Raw genomic sequence first — 22416 nt, 5'->3', positions numbered from 1 at the left:
TACATTCTGTAGTTTAGTGTCAATTGGCTAAAGCAGCAACTCAGAGTGGGAGTTTTCTGTGAGTGGCTAACTTCATGACTCCCTAAAGCCTGTCCACTATCAACAAGGCACAAGTCAGAAGCATGATGGATTACACCTCACATTCCTCGACTAATGCGACTCCAATAACATGCAAGCATCTCAACACCACCTGGGACAAAGCAGCCTGCTTGATTGATATCACAGCTGTTGCATTAAACACAAACTTCCTTCACCAATGTGCAGTGGCAGAGTCTATATTAGCAATAAGATGTACGCTTGAGGGGCATTTTTTTCATACAGAGAAATATGTCGAATGAACTGCCAGAGTAAGTGGTGAATGCAGGTATAGTTACACATTGAAAAGATATTTCAACACTTGCATGGATAGAAAAGGTTTAAAGGGATGTGGGCCAAATGCAGGCAAGTGGGACTAGTTTTGGGAAACTTGCTGACATGGACAAGTTGAGCAAAGGGTCTGTTTCCATCCTGTATGACTCTATGATTCGATATAGGTTGAGGAATAAATATTGGTCAGGATATCAGGGAGAACATCCCTGCTTTTCTCTGAAATATTGCCATAGGATCTTGTACACTCACCTGAGTGAGCAGGTAGATTTGTAGTTTAATGACTGAAAGAAAATGCTCTCAACAGTGCATCACTCTTTCAGTAATACATTGATATTAACATAGATTTTATGCTTGATAGATACAGATTTAACTTATTAGTAAAATGTATCAACATGAAATCATGGAATGTTTACAGCACAGAAGGAAGCTACTTGGCTCATCAGTCTGTGCGAGTTATCTGGAAGAACAATTCACCATAGTTTTTAATCACTGATTTAGAATTTTAATTATCATAACTTATAATCAGAATCTAAAATAAAATTTCATTTTACAATTACTGTGATACAAACCACTTCAATATTCCTATTATGAAGTTCTCAGTTAGTTTTATGAGTTCACAGATTTGGTGGTTTTCAAAAAAAAAATTAACTCGTTTTCTGCACAGTTTGAAATCTTTCCTACCATCCATTCTTTGTTAATTGTGTCTTCATCCAATCAAAGTGGTCAGAAAGGTTGACAGAACTGTTAAAAAAAGGCACCAATGAAGCAAAATATTCTCTATATTTTGAGGCAAAGTCTCTTCTGTTTAGCAGTCTCCAATCCATTTCTGTATCACCTTGGTTAACCCATTTATGTTCCTCCCTGGTCTCATATCACTTTCCACTACAAAGCTAAAGCACAATTATAAAACCTTACCACTACAGTTGAGATCATCAGCTCAGGAGAGTTAGAATCATGCCAGGGATTGTTCTCAAACCTACCTTGTATGAAATCCCTTCTACCCATTACTTCTGGGAACTCTGATTCATATCGCCTTAGCAACTGTTGATTTTGATGGACACTCACTCACAGGTCTTGATTCCTACAGAATGCTGTGTCTTATCCTTGACATTCGTCATGGACTGGATGCCCCCTTAAGCATTAGGATTGGAAAACTGAGCATATTTACCATATAATAGGCTACACAATTCATCTGCAAACCTGGCTGGAGAACATCAAACATTTATTAGGCTCCACACTGTCCACTAAAACTGACCGTTACTCATCCTATAGTTCCAACATAAACCTATGTAAACATAAACTCATCTTCCTGTAATGAATAATTTTGCTAAAATTGCCTTTACCCAATTCAATTCCAACAAAAAAAATTAAACGTGGATTGTCATCAGAGATAGCTGTTGTTGTGTTCTGTTCGCCGAGCTGGAAGTTTTTGCTGCAAATGTTTCGTTCCCTGGCTAGGGAACATCATCAGTGCTATTGGAGCCTCCTGTGAAGTGCTGCTTTGATGTTTCTTCCGGTATTTATAGTGGTTTGTTCTTGCCGCTTCCGGGTGTCAGTTTCAGCTGTAGTAGTTTGTATGTGGGGTCCAGGTCGACGTGTCTGTTGATGGATGTTCTTGCCATTTCCGGGTGTCAGTTTCAGCTGTAGTGGTTTATATATGGGGTCCAGGTCTATGTGTCTGTTAATGGAGTTTGTGGATGAATGCCATGCCTCTAAGAATTCCCTGGCTGTTCTCTGTCTGGCTTGTCCTATGATGGTAGTGTTTTCCCAGTCAAATTCATGTTCCTGGTTGTCTGAGCATATGGCTACTAGGGATAGCTGGTCGTGTCGTTTTGTGGCTAGCTGATGTTCATGGATGCGGATTGTTAGCTGTCTTCCTGTTTGTCCTATATAGTGTTTTGTGCAGTCCTTGCATGGTATTTTGTAGACTACGTTAGTTTGGCTCGTGCTGGCTATTGGGTCCTTTGTTCTAGTGAGTTGTTGTCTGAGTGTGGAAGTTGGCTTGTGTGCTGTTATGAGTCCTAAGGGTCGCAATAGTCTGGCTGTCAGTTCTGAGACGCTCCTGACGTATGGTAGTGTGGCTAGTCCCAATTTTGATTGTGGCATGTCCTCGTTCCGTAGTCTGTCTCTTAGGCATCTGGTGATAAAGTTGCGTGGGTATCCGTTTTTGGCGAATACCTTGTATAGGTGTTCCTCTTCCTCTTTTCGCAGTTCTGGTGTACTGCAGTGTGTTGTGGCTCTTTTGAATAGTGTCCTGATGCAGCTTCGTTTGTGTGTGTTGGGGTGGTTACTTTCATAGTTTAGGACTTGGTCTGTGTGTGTTGGTTTCCTGTGTACCCTTGTGGTGAATTCTCCGTTGGGTGTTCTCTCTACCAACACGTCTAGGAATGGGAGTTGGCTATCCTTTTCCTCTTCTCTCGTGAATCGTATTCCTGTGATTGTGGCGTTGATGATTCGGTGTATTTTTTTCTATTTCTGTGTTTTTGATGATTACAAAGGTGTCATCGACGTATCTGATCCAGAGTTTGGGTTGGATTTGTGGTAGGGCTGTATGTTCTAACCTTTGCATAAACCTTGCTCTAACATCCGCCAAAAACGGATACCCACGCAACTTTATCACCAGATGCCTAAGAGATAGACCACGGAACGAGGACATGCCACAACCAAAAGGACTAGCCACACTACCATACGTCAGGAGCGTCTCAGAACTGACAGCCAGACTACTGCGACCCTTAGGACTCATAACAGCACACAAGCCAACTTCCACACTCAGACAACAACTCACTAGAACAAAGGACCCAATAGCCAGCACAAGCCAAACTAATGTAGTCTACAAAATACCATGCAAGGACTGCACAAAACACTATATAGGACAAACAGGAAGACAGCTAACAATCCGCATCCATGAACATCAGCTAGCCACAAAACGACACGACCAGCTATCCCTAGTAGCCATACGCTCAGACAACCAGGAACATGAATTTGACTGGGAAAACACTACCATCATAGGACAAGCCAGACAGAGAACAGCCAGGGAATTCTTAGAGGCATGGCATTCATCCACAAACTCCATTCACAGACACATAGACCTGGACCCCATATACAAACCACTACAGCTGAAACTGACACCCGGAAACGGCAAGAACATCCATCAACAGACACATCGACCTGGACCCCACATACAAACTACTACAGCTGAAACTGACACCCGGAAGCGGCAAGAACAAACCACTATAAATACCGGAAGAAACATCAAAGCAGCGCTTCACAGGAGGCTCCAATAGCACTGATGATGTTCCCTAGCCAGGGAACGAAACGTTTGCAGCAAAAACTTCCAGCTCGGCGAACAGAACCACAACAACGGACACCCGAGCTACAAATCTTCAACCAGACTTTAGAGATAGCTGTGATGTGTTCACCTACTTCTACTGCTGTTTCTTCTCCTTGTTCATTTAGTCAAATATTTTCCTGTTCCTTTCACCAAAGCTGTAATCTTTGTGTCTGATCCTGAGTTGAGCTTCCAAACCTTCTCCATCATAAAACATGCATAATTTTATCCTACAATAACAGCTGAATTCCTCTCAAATCTCAGACTTCCAATGCCAATACTGTCTATGGGGTGTTGAAATCCCTCTGTAGCCTTCCCCATCTGATCTTTGCAATCTTTTCCAACCTCATAATTCTCAATAAGATTTCAATTCCAATGCATTACAGGAGGACTGCTTCACAATGCTGCTTTCAAATGAGACACTAAATTGAGGCTGCAACTGCTCTGTTAAACAGATGTAAAATATTGCATGAAACACTTTTGGAGAAGAGCAGGAGAGTACACCTGGTGTCTTAGCTTAAATTTTATCCTTCAATCAAAATCACTACAACAAAATATCCAGTCATTTTCATACTATTGTTAAGGGAACCTTGCGATGGAGTGTTGTCAACATACATGTGGAACCCAAGGCATCATAGAGACAGGAAATAGGAAGGGGCCAGGATCTTTGGGGAACACCAGAGGTAACCCTATAGAAGTGGGAAGCTGACCCTGTATGTCAAAGAAAAACTCTCTATGGGTTCTTGGAATGTTGTTTTGTTCCATTTTGTGAAGTTGACATTGAGCTATAATTGGTGGATTATACCATGCCAACTACAGACAATTCCTGATGATATTGGTATGCAGTACCTAAAAAGGGTGATGGAATCACCTTTAACTATAAATGTTTACAAAGGGTAAATGTACAAATTCTTGAAGGGGAAGAATTTGCACAGCTATGGGAGGCACAAATTGTTTAGCTCTTTCAAACAGTAGACCAAACCAAATGGAAATAATGGCTGCTGTCTGTGCTACGTGATTTTATGACTAGGATGGACTTGAAATGATATGGGTCTGTAACCATGGCAGGAGATGGATTGACTCATGTCAATTGGCATTGGGCTAGGTGGAACAATGCAGGTAGTGAACAGCCTCAAATTAAAGGCATAAAGTGGGTGATAACCAATTCAGAAAAATGTGGCAGCAAAATAAGGATAAGCAGCTTGGCAATTTTAGAATCCACTGAAAGCTTAACAGAGAACTGTATGCAGTTAAACTCTACACAGAGGGAAGAGGGAAAAATAACTTGGTTCTGTTTCAGCATCCTTGTGAAAGTCAAAATCATCTTCCCTCCTGATCCCTTCAACCTTCCTCATCCAGTCTTATGCCTCCCTTTGAGGTTTCTCTTGTTGTGTTGTACTGGAAGAATGCTACATTGTCAGAAGTGCCGAATTTTCGAATAAGGTGGTAGACTATCACAGAAGTGTTATGATGTAGGACTCCATTCTGCCCACCATGTCCTCTTTTTAAATGAGCTTCATTAGCTTTTCCCCATTCCCTTGCACATTATTTCCATCCAAAATATCTTCCAATGCCCTCTCGAGTGCCTCAATTAAACTTGCCTCCACTTCCACACCTTAACTACTCTTTGCGCGAAGCAGTTTATTTCTCCCATCACCAAGACCCTTGACTATACTCTCAGGTGGTCGTCAAAATGATAAATGGCGCATTGTTAAAATACTTTTCTTGTTGGTGTGGGGTTGCAAGTCAAGAATATACCTAATTCGACACATCCCTGCCATGAGGAAGCTCGGCGGTGTATGACCCACCTGGGTTTCCAACGTACCTCTCCACCATCACCATCACTGACTTATCCAACATGGCGCGACTTGTGCCCACGTGACGACCGCGCCCAACGGCCGCCGGGCTCCAACCGGAAGTCTTAGTTTGACCCCCTGGAAAGAATCACTTCCGGGGGTCGTAACTGTGCGTCAGTGACGTTGGACAGGGTCGGATGGTTGATGGCTGCCTAGGAGCGGAATTGTTTATTTATTTGTGGGGTTTTTTTCGGGTGGAACTTTATTAACTTCCCCCCCCCCCCCCCTCCCTTCCGGTGTGTGGGAAAAGACCGTCCTCGATCTTCCAGCCCTGACTCCAGTCCCGTTTCACCGGCTGAGTTCGAGGTTTTCAGACGGGAGGCGGTTAGGCCTGGTCGGTTAGTTGGGCGGACGGAGAGGGAAGCGGCCGATCCCGAACCCGAGGGTCGGCTCTCAGCTGCCCGCCCGGCTGGCTCACCGACTCCGGGCCAGACATGTCGTGCGTCGCGGTGATGTGTACCTGCTCGTCGGCCGCTCGGCTCCTCCGCTCGTCCATCACCTCCTCGGGACTGGGTAAGAACCGGGCTCGTCTTCGAGCGTTTCTCCCCTTTCCAAAGCTCATCCATTCACCCTCTTCACAAGGAGACCGTTGGTAATCGGAGCGTGGGGGAGATGGCGATGGATATGGTCGGCGTAAATGTGCGCTTGAGTTTCAGCTCAGTGAATATAATTCCTCGTCTCTGAGTCCAGATGTTTTTGACTCAACGCCCAGATCGAAGTTGCATTTTAGGTCGTTGTTACACTGTCAGAGATGCTGCTTTTTGGATCAGGTTCTGCCTATTTTGGCAGATGTGCGGAAAGGTTCCACGCCGCATCTCCTGAGGTGTTATCCCTTGTCCCGGCTGGGATTGTTTTTAAGCCTGAGTCAGCTCATAAAACTGATGATCAGGCTATTTAATGTCCGAGCGGTTTTGGGTATGCAATTTGATTGTCGTATTTCATATGTTATAGTAGAGACTACACTTTGTAAGGTTTTACATTAGCTGTATTTTGGAGTATTATAAAGTATTCTATATCAATTTAAGTAATCTGTCCTCATGTTTTGGACTTATTTATACTGTTTTATTGAAGGCTGCAGTTTTTGGAGGAAAGGCATTGGTGAACTTGACACATTTTGGGTGAACAATGCAATTACATAACACTTTATTATGTCATGTATGTGATGCAACGGTGATAGGGCATGTGTTATCATGATGGTTGTGTTTGTTCCAAATTTCCACGTTTGTTTGTTTCATTTAACATTTCCTGCTTTTGTGCTGTTAGCCTGTTTGACAGGAATGTAGTCCTGCTTGAGTCACAATTTCCTTGTGTTGGACATTGGCCATAGTCTGTGGCTAGATATAAAGACAATGTCCACCTCACTCACTGCACAGTGTCTTGCATTAAAGTGAACATTTGTACCCATGGCATCTTATTGACAAAACCTCTAGAATTACAGTGATCAACTGTCCCCAACTTTCTCTGGACTGTCCTATATGGGAACTGCTGGTCTTAGGTTGTCTGCATATGTTTGTCCCATACTCAGCATCTGTGATCTATATGTTTATATACGACCCACATCCTCCTGTCAGCCTTTTCTGTTGCTCTCATAAACTTCCAGGTTTGTCAATACACTTCTCCCCCTCTCTTGCACACCCACCCTTCTCACTCACCCCTGAAGTAGATATAGCAATGTTTCCTCCCCACCCCCCCACCACCACCACCACCACCAATTTAACCCCTGAGTTGGTTAGACTATGTCGGATACCCATTTCCAATGGAATTCTAGAACAGATACTGATAAATCAGCCTCCTCTTTGTGATTTTCTTTATAATCAGAATGTAGCACAGCAGACTACCATTTGGCCTGCCTGTGCTGGTTCTTTAAAGGAGCAATTTATCAAGTTAGTTCCTGTCTTCTGTTCAAACCCTGATGTTCTTACTATCGGATGTCCAATTCTCTCTTGAATGAACATGCCATTATTGTACATTCAAGCGGTGTATTCTAAGTGCTCACTGCATCAAAGTTTTTCTTATGTCACTATTGCTGCTTTTACCAATTACCTTCAATCTTTGTCTCCTGTTAAACAATTTCTCTGTTTTGTCCAGACCAATCATGACTGCATTATCTCAATGCTGTCTTCTCAAGATGAACGGTTCTAGCTCTCCAATCTATGTAAGGAACTGAATTTTCTCAGCTGTGGCATCATTCTCATGATTCTTTTCTGCACCAGTTCTACTGCCTTTACGTCATTCCTAAAGTGTGATGACCAGAACTCTATTCAGTGCTCCAACTGAGGCCAAACAAATTATTTTCCTGTGGTTTTACTAACTCCCTTACAGTGTTGCTCTTCCTATTTACAAAGACCACAATGTCATTTGATTTATTAACGACTATCTCAACCTGTCCTGCTTCTATCAGTGATCTAGCAGATAAACTTTATACCCAGATCTGTTTCTCCAACCTCTTAAACCTGAACATGTTACTTCATATTGCCTGTCCTTGTTCTCCTACCAAAATGAATCACTTCATGCTTCTTTTAAACTTTACCTGCCGCTTATCCACCCATTCTAGCAACCTGTCTAGCTGAAACTGGTTGAAAATTAGATTGTAGCTTTGAACTGGTTGGTTTATTTTTAAGTATGAACTGATTTCTAATGCTGTTCCCAGTAAATTTGATATCATTGTTGTGCTGATGACAAGAATCCTTTGCTTTGTAATGACTAATACTGCACAGTGGCACGTTATGAACAACAGATTTATTCATGTGCAGTTCTCTTGGAATAATTTGTTTCCTTTGCTATTAGTTCTCAAAACCTCCTGTTGTCTTGATATTAAATGTAAATTAACTATATCTACTGCATAAAAGTCAGTATAAAGTAATCTAGATTAGATTAGATTAGATTCCCTACAGTGAGGATACAGGCCCTTCGGCCCAACCAGTCCACACTGACCCTCTGAAGAATAACCCACCCAGACCCATTTCTCTTTGACTAATGCACCTAACACTATGGGTAATTTAGCATGGCCAATTCATCTGACTTGCACATTTTTGGGCTGTGGGAGGAAACTGGAGCACCCAGAGGAAGCCCTCGCAGATACTGGGAGAATGTGCAAATTCCACACACAGTCGCCCGAGCCTAGCATTGAACTTGAGTCCCTGGTACTGTGAGGCAGTAGTGCTAACCACTAAGCCACCGTGCTGTATCTATTCAGGATAAGGTTACTATCAAACTCTCAAAATCATGAGACTGATATTTTGATAGCAATGAGATGTAGAAGATCAAACTGCACTGACAACCAACATCCAATATAATTTATGAAATAATTACTACGTAAATTGAGGAGGGACTGCCAAACTTAACCATTTTAAAAAATCAATACCTAATGATCTAATATCAAAGAATAGATGTAAGAAACCGTGTTTACATCTCTGAAATATTTTATGGCAGCATTTTGACTGTGAGTTTACATTTCGTTTTCAGGTTTTGCACGATTCCCCTTCCCATTTTTGGGGCACTCTGCTTGTTTTGAAACACAAAGAGGAACAAAAGTTCCTTGCAGAGCATTTGGTGAAGCTGTTACTCTACTTGCGTCAAAAGACGGTGGCACTAAAGATACGTCAGGAGATAGCAACAAGGTATGCTTCCATGTTATTCATAATAGTTCTGAAATTCATTTTCCTGTGGTTTTATAACTAAACTGTTAATAAAACAGAATTTGATTATGGATTGTTTAGTTACCATTGTAAGTTCATCTTTTATAATGAAATCTGAATTTATGAAACTTGTGCACTATTGTGAACTTGGCCTGAATCCTCAAGTTAATGATCCACATTTAACATAGAACTTATAATTTCTCACTTATTAAATGTTTGCAGAAGTCTGTCAGCGAAGGGGGTAGCAAACGATCATCTGGATCAGGTGGTTCAGGGAAGGGTGGAAGCCAACTACGGTGTCCTAAATGTGGTGACCCATGCACACATGTAGAGACCTTTGTCAGTAAGTAATATATAAGTCTAACTTTATCTTTGGTCATGAGTCAGCACAAATATAGGATATGTTAAATTTCATTACAGAAATTAATTTTCATTTCAAATGGAAGTTCTTCTTTCCCTTTTCTGTTTATTGTGCCTTTATCATAATGTCATTAAGACAGCTCTCTTTCTTAATTTCTCCCCAACTCTCATATATTACTCCCAAATCCAGTTTCAACAAAACTATTCGCTGTCCAACTTTCTTTTCTTCCCTTTCAAGAGTGATGTGTTGCCTCTTCTTTCTCTGCCTTCTTCCCCAACACTACCACCACCAATGGCCTTTTTGCAATTTCATTGTATAACTTATCTGCATTTTCCACTTGTGCTGTCAAATCTATAATGTCTAACATCCGTCATTGTAGTCGATCTCTCCCATATTCTTGGTTTGAATTTTTATCTAATCAGATCTTTGTCCCTGTCTCAGCATGGAAACAATTCCAACTGAGTCAGCAGTGTTTTTGTAACTGTTGGATTATCTCTCTCTTCAATTTCTCTGTAACATTTGACACATTCAACCTTGCCAGCATCTTTCAGTAGGTAAAAACAATGACTGCAGATGCTGGAAACCAGATTCTGGATCAGTGGTGCTGGAAGAGCATAGCAGTTCAGGCAGCATCCAACGAGCAGCGAAATCTCACTGCTCGTTGGATGCTGCCTGAACTGCTGTGCTCTTCCAGCACCACTGATCCAGCATCTTTCAGTACATCGTCTGTCCAGCTCAGTAGTAGTATTGCTTTGTTTTGTTTCACTTCCATCTAATTAAGCATAGGCATGGTATCTGTCGCAATGGCTTCACTTTCCACATAGTTACCTTTGGAGTCTGAAAGTTTTTAATCTGTGCTCTCCTCTTGTCAATCCGCATGCTAACAATAAGCTGTGAAATGTTTGGACTTCACAACACTTTTTAGCATTATGAAAAGGGCATGATGTATGAACCATACCAACTATTGGGTATGATTATTTAACATGATGATAAGATCAGACCCCCATAATGGTAAAATCAGACACATCGCATGTTTTGCAATTTAGCTGCTCTTTAATTACTTTAGAATATCTATTTACTGAATTCACATTAAGTTAGAGCTAAACATTGAAAATGTTATCAATATGGAAGCATTTGAAAGCCATTTGATACAAATTAATTTGTATTTGATTGCTAGTGGATAGGGGCAACTCTGTCATTGTTAACATCACTTTTATTAAAAACAATGCTAAGCGTATGATTTTTAAATAATTGGTCTGGTCACAGCATTGTCCACTCAAGAGGCTCTAGTATTTAGTTGATGACTGGATAAATTTGCAATAATGGGGGAAACTTGCAGATCAGTATCTAGTTTCTATATGAAGTAACAGTCTCACTAAAACTTTGTTGCATTGTAGTGACGGCAAGATTGGCAGTATAATTTCTGTTCCTGGTAAAAGTATGAGTCAGTGCTATTTAATAGTCTGTTTTCTTATGGTTGTTTGTGTTTCTTGATTCACTGTTTTGTAAACATACCATAGTGACCAAAGGTTGTATATGAAATTTTTGATATAACCAAGTCTTTGCCTGTTGAAGACTTTAGCTTGTTGAAGACTTAAGACCACTGATTCTATTTTTGATTTTTTTCCCAACCTCATGGCTAAGTTTCCCATTATTGACATTGATATTGGAGTTGCTCGGTGGATCTCTTATTCCCACCAGATTATGTTATCCAGGAATGTGTTATTGACTCCAACAGAGAGTTGTCAGACTAGAGCTTTATTGGCAGATGTCTGGCAGTGCTTTCCCTCCCTTTGGCCAAAAGAATAAGCCTTTCACTAGGTGAAAATGACGTTGACAATAATTCTAGTATGAATTCTTGTTTCTGAAGAGTTGTACAAGACTTGAAATGTTAAATCTGTTTCTTTCTCCACAGATGGTGCCAAATCTGCTGAGCTTTTCCAGTACTTTCTATTTTTACTTCAGACTTCCAACATCCGTAATACTTTTTTATATCAGAGACATTTAAGACATAGTGTTGGGATCGGATTTTTTTTAAAAAACCTGTTGAATTGTCTAGGTCTATGTAAAGCTGAAATATGCTTATACAGGGAAGATCTGTTTTTGTTTATTGAACATCAGTCATTGGAATAGTGGAGGTGCTAACTGTAGAGCATTAGCCAGTCAGCCAGCAAGCAGTTTGTTTGATGTTTACAGGTAAAGGTAAAGTCACCATTATCTTGCCAGACAGTGTGACTGTTTTTATTAGAGAGAGATAACTGGTGGTGGTTTAACTTGAAGGTCATCATGCCTCAGGCAAAGAGAAAAGTTGGGAAGGAGAGTCTTTCATGGTAACCTCAGTCAAGGTGAGAATTGACCCCAAGCTGTTGGCATCACACTGCACTGCAAAGCAGCCATTCAGTCAATTGCTAACTAACCATTGTTCAGAGGTGCCTTCCTCTGTTTTGCATAGTTAATGATATGCATGAGCAGTAATCTTTTTCTGAAAATGCTGCTGTGAACCCATTTTTATTCTGAGAGTCCTGCTCTAATTTAGCTTCTAGTTTCTCTTCTTAACTTAATTTAGGCAGACATACATTTATTTCGTGTGGGAACCCTAGTTTTAGTAATATCTTAGTGAAACAGAAACTAAAATATGGAAGTCATGATTTGGAGATGCCGGTGTTGGACTGGGGTGTACAAAGTTAAAAATCACACAGCACCAGGTTATAGTCCAACAGGTTTAATCACCTGATGAAGGAGAGTCACTCCGAAAGCTAGTGTGCTTCCAATTAAACCTGTTGGACTGTAATTTGGTGTTGTGATTTTTAACTAAAATATGGAAGCTTGCTAAAAATCTGGTTGGGAATAATAGTTGGTGTACTTTTATGTAGGAATATTCCACTTATTTTCAATGCAAATAAATTGTAGCTGATTTACCACTTTGTTATGGAAATATGTTTTAAGAGTCATTTCATCTTATCTACAGCTTCCACTCGCTTTGTGAAATGTGAAAAATGCCACCATTTTTTTGTGGTACTATCTGAAGCAGACTCCAAGAAGAGTTTAAACAAAGAGCCAGAATCAGCAGCTGAAGCTGTGAAATTAGCTTTCCAACAGAAACCGCCACCACCTCCAAAAAAAGTAATGTTTATCCATGTGCTTTAGTGTATAAGTGTGCATATTTCTACAATTTTTTGCAAACTAATCTGTACTAATCTTTTTCCCCAAACTGAAGTTATACTGTCACTCAAGTTATGTCTGAACATCAATGTTACTTATGATGGAAGATATTGTGATGTTATTATTTTTAATTTGGGTTGCTTTATTAAAAAAAAGAGGCAGATTGGGGGTGCGAGAGTGTTGAGAGATTTTAAATGCTCAAAGTCCTTCTGAAACATTGATTTAAATCTAGTTTTGCTCAGAAAATCCATTTGCAGACCTTTGTGATGTCAATGGAAATATGTTTGACAGGTAATATAAACCCATTTAAGGTCAGTAATTATCTTTTCAGTTCAGAAAACACCAGGGTTGAAGCAAGATGTTCAGACAACAGAGTTCAGAGGAACAATGTTCAGTTTAGACAATACCAAAGTTGAGTTCAAAAACCAGTTTAAATTTCTCCCCTGTATGAATTTTTCAGTTCATGGGAAGCCAGTCATCCCAACAGAAGTGTTTAGTTTGTGAAGTTTCTCAGTCAAGAGTTTAGCTAGAAATCTGAGAGTTTTGAGTTGAAAAAGATTAGGCCTTTGAATTTGTGAAAAGTTTGTCATAGTAGTATCAGAATGAACTGACTGTCGATACAGTCCATAGAAAAGAGCTTCAATGCAGTCAGTTAAATAGAAACCTGATGAGTTAAGATAGGAGTGTAATTTCTTGTGAGTTGGATCACTTATAGGTGCTGTTAGGAAACAGGTTGAAATTTTGTTCTGATGAATGTGTTAAGATCTTTTTAACTTGTTTATGGAGGTTGCTTTATTATGCAAAAAGAAAACAAATACCCAATGTTTGTTGTTAAAGAACATCTGCAGCCTCTTCTGAAGATATTTTGCTAACTAACCACCAAGATAATTAATTAAACAAATCAAAAACTGATCTATCAGACAGGTTTCATTCTGGGATATGATTTCTCCATTACTGGTGGGAGCTGGGATCTCAACAATATTCATTTAAATTGAAGAGACTTTGGCATTTCCTTCCAGCAGTGCTCCCATCATACTTTTCAGAAATGTCATGATACATGCACTGAAAGTCCAGCCAAACTAATCGGGGGCATCGTCCCAAAATGAAAAGATTTAATCAAAGTATCCAAAGTCCCCAATTTACCTGATTAACAAACCCAGGTTTTAAAAAAACCATCCATCGGGTTTCTGTACTTAGCAAGAAGCAGCTACTTATCACAGACATGTTTTAAAACGTAGTAAAAAAAATTATAACTCTGTGCTTAAGCACTGCCCCATTTTAGAAAAAAACATACAAATACAAACAGAAGTACAGTAACCAGACATGAATGTTACTGGTGTGGGAAGTCATATAAAAAGAAGTCAGTGAAGCACAGTTCTAGCACAAGTCCAAATACAGGCTCCAAGAAGATGTTTTCCTTCAGTTCCCTTTCAGTCTATTTATTAGGGCATGAGATTGTGGGCACATCATTTCATGTGGATAAATATGTGCATGGAATGTAATTGTTGTAGTATATATTGTTCCTTTACCCCTTCCTTCACACTGATTACACAACATATGGCAATACATTAATGTTTAAAATAGCTGACCTCTTGACTTCCTCTTACCATAGTATATGTTTGTGCATTTATCCAACTGTCTTATATCTCTCACCTGCCACTGACCAAATCTATCTTGTTTTTACAGATGGCAAACAATTTTATCTTCAAGTTAGAATACAGTTGCACCGGTTCTCTGATTTCAATATTTTATACTTAGCTGGATTTGCCTATTCACATTTGGTCATAGAGACATAGAATTGTACAGTATGGAAACAGATGCTTCAGTCCAACTCATTCATTCGACCAGATAGCCTAAGTTAATGTAGTCCCATGTGCTAGCATTTGGCCTTTATCCCTGTAAAAGCTTCCTATTCATATATTGATCCTACACGTTTTCAATGTTGTTATTGTACCAGCCTCCACCACGTCTTCTGGCAGCTCGTCCAATTCAAGCACCACTGCACAAAATAGTTGTCCCATAGGTCCCTTTTAAATCTTTCCCCTCTCACCTTAAACCTGTGCCCTCTAGTTTTGGACTACCCTATCCTGGGAAAAAGACCTTGACAATTCACCCTATCCATGCACCTTATGACCGTGCAAGATCACCCTTTAGCCTCCGCTCCAGGGAAAATAGCCTGTTCAACCACTCCCTATCGCTCAAATTCTCCAACCCTGATAACATCCTTGTAAATCTTTACTAAATCCCTTCAAGTTTCACAACATCATTCCTATAGGAAGGAGACCAGAATTGGTTGCAGTATTTCAAAGGTGGACTAACCTGTCTTGAAGGCAAAAGAATAAATTAGCAACAAAGCATTGCAACAGTAGTCCAGATGTCTAAGAAACGCCAAGGGCAGCAGTACATGAATTCATTTGTATTATATTGGTGTTATGATCCCAGCTGAAGGTAAACTGGACATGTGGCATGATAGGTCTTACCTTTTTTTTGCACTATGGTTACTGTGGTGGTTTGTCACTGAATGAGGTGACAGGGATTCACGTGAGGTTGTCAATGTTCTCTTAAAACAAGAACCAAAGTTTATTCAACCAAACACATAATCTAAAAGGCAATTTGGAAAGATCTTAAAATAAATAGCAAAGGCAAAGATTCAGCTCTTTTCTTGGCAATATCATTTGCAGAAACTCAATTCTAGACGAGTACCACTCCTATCTTAACACTTTCAATTTTTCCTTAATGGAGTATTTTCAGTTTTCAGAAAGAATTCTTTCCAAATCCTAGAAGCCTGGCTGATTTTCCGTCTGATGTCCAGGAGATGTATATAAACCCTCAAACCTGGAGATTCTTCAAAATAACAAGCCTCCCTTCTCCAAGGAAGAAACTGTGTTCTTTTGAACTGAAACCTGATTCTTCTGAATTGAACTCAAACCACTACTGGTTCTGATCATTATTTTTTCTGTATGTCACAAAGCCAGCATGGTAAATATTTAGCCAGCGAGCACAACAGATATCTTGCAAGGCCTCTAAGTTGCATGCTTTCTTGAAAATGATTTATTTAGTTCACCAAATGAGTTTCTTATCTATTTTTAAAAAGAAATGGTAACTTGACTGAGCTGAAACGACAAATTGATTTTATCTCTACTTTAAAATCAAATTCCTAAAGGATAATATGTTATAAACCTTGAAATCAAAATGGCCTCTTCGGAAAGCTACTAGAGAGCAGGGATTTCCATTGAAACATTCGTTAACAAAATATATTCGGGTAAAGAGTAGAAAAAGTATGAACATTTGTAACGGTATATAGTTAATATGGTCTGCTTCTTGTTTGACAACTTAAATAAAACAAAAGGAGAAGACAACGTCATGGAGATGTGTCATGTCAATGACAAAGATGAATTGACATGTATGATCCGTCCAAACTGGCTATCATTTTCCTGCAAGAGGTGTTGATTCCATTAATAATAGCTTGTGTGGCCATACGGCCCTTTTATTGCAGTCTCAACAAGACTGATCGCAACACTTTGACTCTTGGACATAACCACTATAATTTTTCTCTCTTGAGATTGTTTAACCAAAAACAGTTCTCTGATTCTGCTAACCTTTCGCCATTTGGGTTAAGTCTCAAAATGAAGCTTTGTCGTTAATGATTACAACTGAAAAAGATGATACTAGTTATGTAATTTGAAATGATGCATTAGAAAACTAACTGATTATATGTCATCCTTCTGGTACATTTGTACCAATATACTGTGCTCTCTTTGTAATGTGGTATTCAACACGTGTGTGTGTGTGTGCGCGCTCGCTCGCTGTGTTCTTATCAATCATTTATTCTGTTATCCTTGAACCAAATAATTCCTTTCTGATGTGACTCTTTTCATCTTGTGTATAATTTTTACCTAATGTCACTGTCTTGTAAGTTTGCATCTCAGTAGATACTAAAAGTCTCTTTGGATTAACTATTCTTGACATAGTCTGATTTTAATTTTATTTTAGATTTACAGTTATCTGGACAAATATGTGGTTGGTCAGTCCTATGCCAAGAAGGTGCTTTCAGTTGCTGTGTACAACCACTACAAGCGCATCTATAACAATATTCCAACTAGTCTGAGGCAGCAAACAGAAGTGGAAAAACAGGCCTCCCTAACACCTCGGGGTTAGTATTTTCTTATCTTTCTGACCCTTTTGTTCATTTGCAAACTTAAGAGTTCAGAGTTTTGAGTTGGAATTGCGCAATGGCCCCGAGTATAAGTTTTACAAGCCTTGACATCATTTTAGAAATTTTAGCAGATAATAAGTGGAATAAAATATGACTGATATAATAATACTGAACTAAACATCTGGTGTAATTAAACACCTGTTCTTGCATTTCAAAAACATATGTTCCAAATATATTAGGTAGACCAAATAAACAGCAACTTGGGAACTGCGTATAGCAGTGTAGTCTGGAGTTATGCATTGGATGCACACAGAAGTCGTCTTGCAACTGACTGCAGTAATTGCCTGCGAAAGTGAAACTTCCAATTGGCAATTGCCCAGCAAAAATATATTAGAGAAAGTGTCCAAGTCTGATTTGGAGTGGAAGGCTCTTTGCAGGGTTCCAATTTACTAATCTGCACAGTAGACAGGAAAAGTTGGAGGAATTTAGAAAGCAAGCTGTAAAGTCTGGCTAACCAATTCTGAACCTTCTTCAGTTGGGTACCACTAGATAGCTAATTTTGTCACCCCCTAACTGCATGTGGGAGGAAACTGGAGCACCCGAAGGAAACCCATGCAGACACCGGGAGAATGTGCAAACTCCACACAGACAGTCGCCCGAAGCAGGAATCGAACCTGGGTCCCTGGCGCTGTGAGGCTTCAGTGCTAGCCACTGAGCCACCATGCCACCCCAGGGGTGCTTTGGTGGGAAGACTCCGAGCCTTGAAATTCACGAGAAAAAGTGCGGTAAAAGTAAGTGGACAATTTGTAACCAGATCTAGGTCAGAAATAGGGATTCTGAATGATTTGGGTCTAATTCTCATCCACATCATCTTTCTTTGGTACATTTATAGAAGCACAACAGCTGTCGGCCAATTGATAATTCTTTAACTTGCGTATTTGACGGCAATATCCAATTGTAAATGATTGTCATTTTTGACAATTCCTGCTTAAATTTGTTAATGCACTCTGTTGTAAATGTTTATTTGTAGCTTTGCTCCATAATTTTTGAAGCATGGACCATATCAGCAATTTACAATGAATATAAAAAAAATCTTATCAATGTGAGCTTAACTGATTCATGGTCAAGCGTCAAATATCTCTCAGTAACATGGCCAGTTATCACCGTTGGCATGCCCTACTAAACGCAGTCTACTTTCAGCTTCAATTCCTAGAATGAATCTTAAAATTATCTAATTGTAAAATAGGCCATGACATTGCATCTGTTACCACTATCAAGCTCTTTGCTTGACATTTTCTGAAGTATGAACAAGAAAAAGATATTCTTTCCGTAGTAATAGACAATGGGTGCAGGATTAGGCCATTCAGCCCTTCGAGCCTGCACCGCCATTCAATATGATCATGGGTGATCATTCCTAATTAGTATCCTCTTCCTGCCTTATCTCCATAACCCTTGATTCCACTATCTTTGAGAGCTCTACCCAACTCTTTCTTAAATGAATCCAGAGACTGGGCCTCCACTGTCCTATGGGGCAGAGTATTCTACACAGCCACCACTCTCTGGATGAAGAAGTTTCTCTTCATCTTTGTCCTAAATGGGTCTACCCCTTATTTTTAAGCTGTGTCCTCTGGTTCAGCACTCACCCATCAGCGGAAACATGTTTCCTGCTGCCAGAGTGTCCAATCCTTTCATAATCTTATATGTCTCAATCAGATCCCCTCTCAGTCTTCTAAACTCAAGGGTATACAAGCCCAGTCGCTTCAGTCTTTCAGTGTAAGGTAATCCCGCCATTCCATGAATTGACATCCTGAACCTATGCTGCACTCCCTCAAAAGCCAGAATGTCTTTCCTCAAATTTGGAGACCAACTGCACACAGTACTCCAGGTGTGGTCTCACCAGGGCCCTGTACAGCTGCAGAAGCACGTCTTTGCTTCTATATTAAATTCCTCTTGTTATGAAGGCCAGCATGTATTAGCCTTCTTCACTACCTGCTGTACCTGCATGCTTGCCTTCGTTGACTGGTGTACAAGAACACCCAGATCTCTCTGTACTGCCCCTTTACCTAAATTAATTCCAGTTAGGTAGTAATCTGCCTTCCTGTTCTTGCCACCAAAGTGGATAACCATACATTTATCCACATTAAACTGCATCTGCCCACACACCCTATAATCTCCTAACATCCTCATGACATTTCACCCTGCCACCCAGCTTTGTATCATCAGCAAATTTGCTAATGTTATTGCTGATACCGTCTTCTATATCATTAACATATATTGTAAAAAGCTGCGGTCCCAGCACGGATCCCTGCGGTACCCCACTGGTCACTGCCTGCCATTGCGAAATGGAGCCATTTATCACTACCCTTTGTTTCCTATCAGCCAACCAATTTTCAATCCAATCTAGTACTTTGCCTCCAATACCATGCTCCCTAATTTTACTCACTAACCTCCTGTGTGGGACTTCATCAAAAGTTTTCTGAAAGTCCAGGTACACTACATCTACTGGATCTCCCTCGTCCATCTTCAGAGTTACATCCTCAAAAGGTTCCAGAAGATTAGTCAAGCATGATTTCCCCTTCATAAATCCATGCTGACTCTGTCCTATCCTGTTACTACTATCCAGATGTGCCATAATTTCATCCTTTATAATAGACTCCAGCATCTTTCCCACCACTGAAGTCAGACTAACTGGTCTATAATTTCCTGCTTTCTCTCCCACCTTTCTTAAAAAGAGGTATAACATTAGTCACGCTCCAATCCTCAGGAACCGACCCCGAATCTATCGAACTCTGGAAAATAATCACCAACACATCCATAATTTCCCGAGCCACCTCCTTCAGACCATCAGGCCCCGGAGACTTATCAACCTTCAGACCTAACAGTCTCTCCAACACCAGATCGTGGCAAATATAGATTCCCTTAAGTTCAGGTCCTTCAGCCACCGTTACCTCGGGGAGATTGCTTGTGTCTTCCCCAGTGAACACCGATCTGAAGTACCCATTTAATTCTTCTACCATTTCTTTGTTACCCGTAATATATTCCCCTGTTTCTGTCTTCAAGGGCCCAATTTTAGTCCTAACCAATTTTTTGCCTTGCACATACTTAAAAAAAGCTTTTACTATCCTCCTTTATATTATCGTCCAGTTTACCTTCGTACCTCATTGCGTATTTCCTTCTTAGTAATCCTCTGTTGTTCTTTAAAAGCTTCCCAGTCCTCAGTTTTCCCACTTAGCTTCGCTATGTTATACTTTTTCTCTTTTAACTTTATATGTTTCTTAACTTCCCTCATCAGCCACGGCCGCCCATGCCTCCTCCTGGGATCTTTCTTCCTTTTAGGAATGAACTGATCCTGCTACTTCTGCATTATGCAAGGAAATAGCCACCATTGTTCCTCCACGGTCATCCTGCTAAGGTATTGCACCATTGAACTTTGGCTAGCTCCTCGCTCATAGCTCCATAGTTCCCTTTATTCAACAGAAGTACTGTCACTTCCGACTGTACCCTCTTCCTCTCAAATTGCAGATTGAAGTTTAATGTATTGTGGTCACTACTTCCCAATGGCTCCTTCACTTCGAGGTCTCTGACCAATTCTGGTTCGTTACACAATACTAGATCCAGAATTGCCTTCTCCCTGGTCGGCTCCAGCACCAGCTGCTCTAAGAATCCATCTCGGAGGCACTCCACAAAGCCTCTTTCTTGAGGTCCAATACCATCCTGATTCTCCCAGTCTTACCTGCATGTTAAAATCCCCCATAACAACTGTAGGAACATTTTTGCGACATGTCAATTTCAGCTCCTGATTCATCTTACATCCGACATCCAGACGACTGTTTGAGGGCCTGTAGATAACTCCCAAGAGGGTCTTTTTACCCTTAGTATTTCGCAGCTCTATCCACACTGACTCTACATCCCCTGACTCTAGGTTCCCCGCGCAAGGGACTGAATATCCTCCCTTACCAACAAGGCCACCCTACCCCCTCTGCCCATCAGTCTGTCCTTACGATAGCACGTGTAACCTTGAATATTTATTTCCCAGGCCCTGTCCACTTGAAGCCACGTCTCAGTTATCCCCACAATATCGTATCTGCCAATTTCCAAAAGAGCCTCAAGCTCATCCATCTTATGTCTAATGCTTCGTGCATTCATATATAGTATTTTTAATTTGTTACTGCTCTCATCCTTCCCATCAACCCCTATTTCACTCAACCTTACAGCATGATCCCTTTCCGAGTTTTCTGCCTCATTGATACAGTTGTCTTTCTTGACTTCTCTTGTTCTAACTTTCCCTTCAATTTCCTTTTTAAACATCCAGTTTGTCCCCTCCCCCCGCTACTTAGTTTAAACGTAGCTGTGTTGCAGTAGAAAGCCTGCCTGCCAGAATGCTGGTCCCTAACCTATTATGGTGCAAACCGTCTCTCTTGTAGAATTTATGTTTGCCACAAAATATACCCCAGTGATCCAAGAACTTAAATCCTTGCTTCCTGCACCAGTTCCCCAACCACACGTTCAAGTCCATTATCTCTCTGTTTCTGGCCACACCAGCCTGAGGAACTGGAAGCAAACCGGAGATAACCACCTTGGACATCTTGCTTTTCAGCCGCCTTCCTAGTTCTCTGAAGTCCTGTTGGAGTATGTTCCTCCTCTTCTTCCCGACAACATTTGTGCCAACATGTTCCACCACCTCTGGCTCTTCACCCTCGTCCTTGAGGATTCCCCGCACTCTGTCCGAGATGTCTTTCAGCCTGGCACCAGGAAGACAACACACCATTCTTAAATCCCGTCTGCTGCCACAAAAACCCCGGTCAGTTCCTCTCACGACGGAGTCCCCTATTACCATGGCTCTGTGCGATGTCCAACTCTTCCACTCTGCCTCTGCACCAACTTTTGATTGACAGACCTGGCCACCTTGCGAACTGGCAGCGTCATCAGTCTCTACTGTTTCCAAAAGCTTCAACTTGTTCCTGACAGGTACTTCTCCCGGGGTCTCTTGCACCTGTCTCCTCTCTGCCTTTCTCATCGTCTGCTCTCTTCTAGCATGATTGGTGTAATAACCTCGCTGAAGGTCTTGTCCAGAAAGATCTCGTTCTCTCTGATGAGCCTAAGGTCCTCGAGTTCTTTCATCAGCGCTGCAATATGCTTGGTCAATAGCTAAATGTGCACACACTTTCCACACATATACGAGCCAGCCACACCAGAGTCGTTGACCTCCCACATCAAGCACGTAACGCACTGAACCAGCTGGGCAGTCATGTCTTCACCCTCTTCAACTGTGGCATAAGCCTCACTCTTCGATTCAAACTTCCTTAGACCCTCTTTTTGTGGCAAGTCTGTGGACTCTTAATTTAGATTAGAGGATGAGGGAGTGAGGGAGACCCTACTTTGTAGGACCTGGGGTTTAGAACACACCCACTCTAATAGCAATCACTTACCTTCCCGACCGGCTTTGCGCTCTGCCTGAACTTCCGTCCAGCTCTCGCCGCTCTCTGCTGTGAAAAGACCGTTGGCGTCGAGGTAAGTTCTTTATATATCAATCACTTACCTTCCCG

General features: G+C 40.9%; 1 protein-coding gene across 1 annotated transcript in view; it reads left to right on the top strand.

Annotated features, from left to right (window-relative positions):
- The first annotated feature begins 5677 nt into the window (after nt 1-5677).
- clpxa (caseinolytic mitochondrial matrix peptidase chaperone subunit Xa) overlaps nt 5678-22416 on the top strand; it is a 47180-nt gene continuing 30441 nt past the window's right edge. Inside the window, exons 1-5 of the mRNA XM_060852897.1 lie at nt 5678-6066; nt 9019-9173; nt 9414-9534; nt 12521-12675; nt 16708-16867. Coding sequence (XP_060708880.1) covers nt 5988-6066; nt 9019-9173; nt 9414-9534; nt 12521-12675; nt 16708-16867 — 670 coding nt within the window. The 5' untranslated portion in view covers nt 5678-5987. The remainder of the gene's footprint in view (nt 6067-9018; nt 9174-9413; nt 9535-12520; nt 12676-16707; nt 16868-22416) is intronic.

This window comes from Hemiscyllium ocellatum, chromosome 39 (genome assembly GCF_020745735.1).
Source record: "Hemiscyllium ocellatum isolate sHemOce1 chromosome 39, sHemOce1.pat.X.cur, whole genome shotgun sequence".
Lineage (NCBI taxonomy): Eukaryota > Metazoa > Chordata > Chondrichthyes > Orectolobiformes > Hemiscylliidae > Hemiscyllium > Hemiscyllium ocellatum.
Note: the sequence above shows the minus strand (reverse complement) of the source record. Positions and strands in the feature narration are given on the sequence as shown.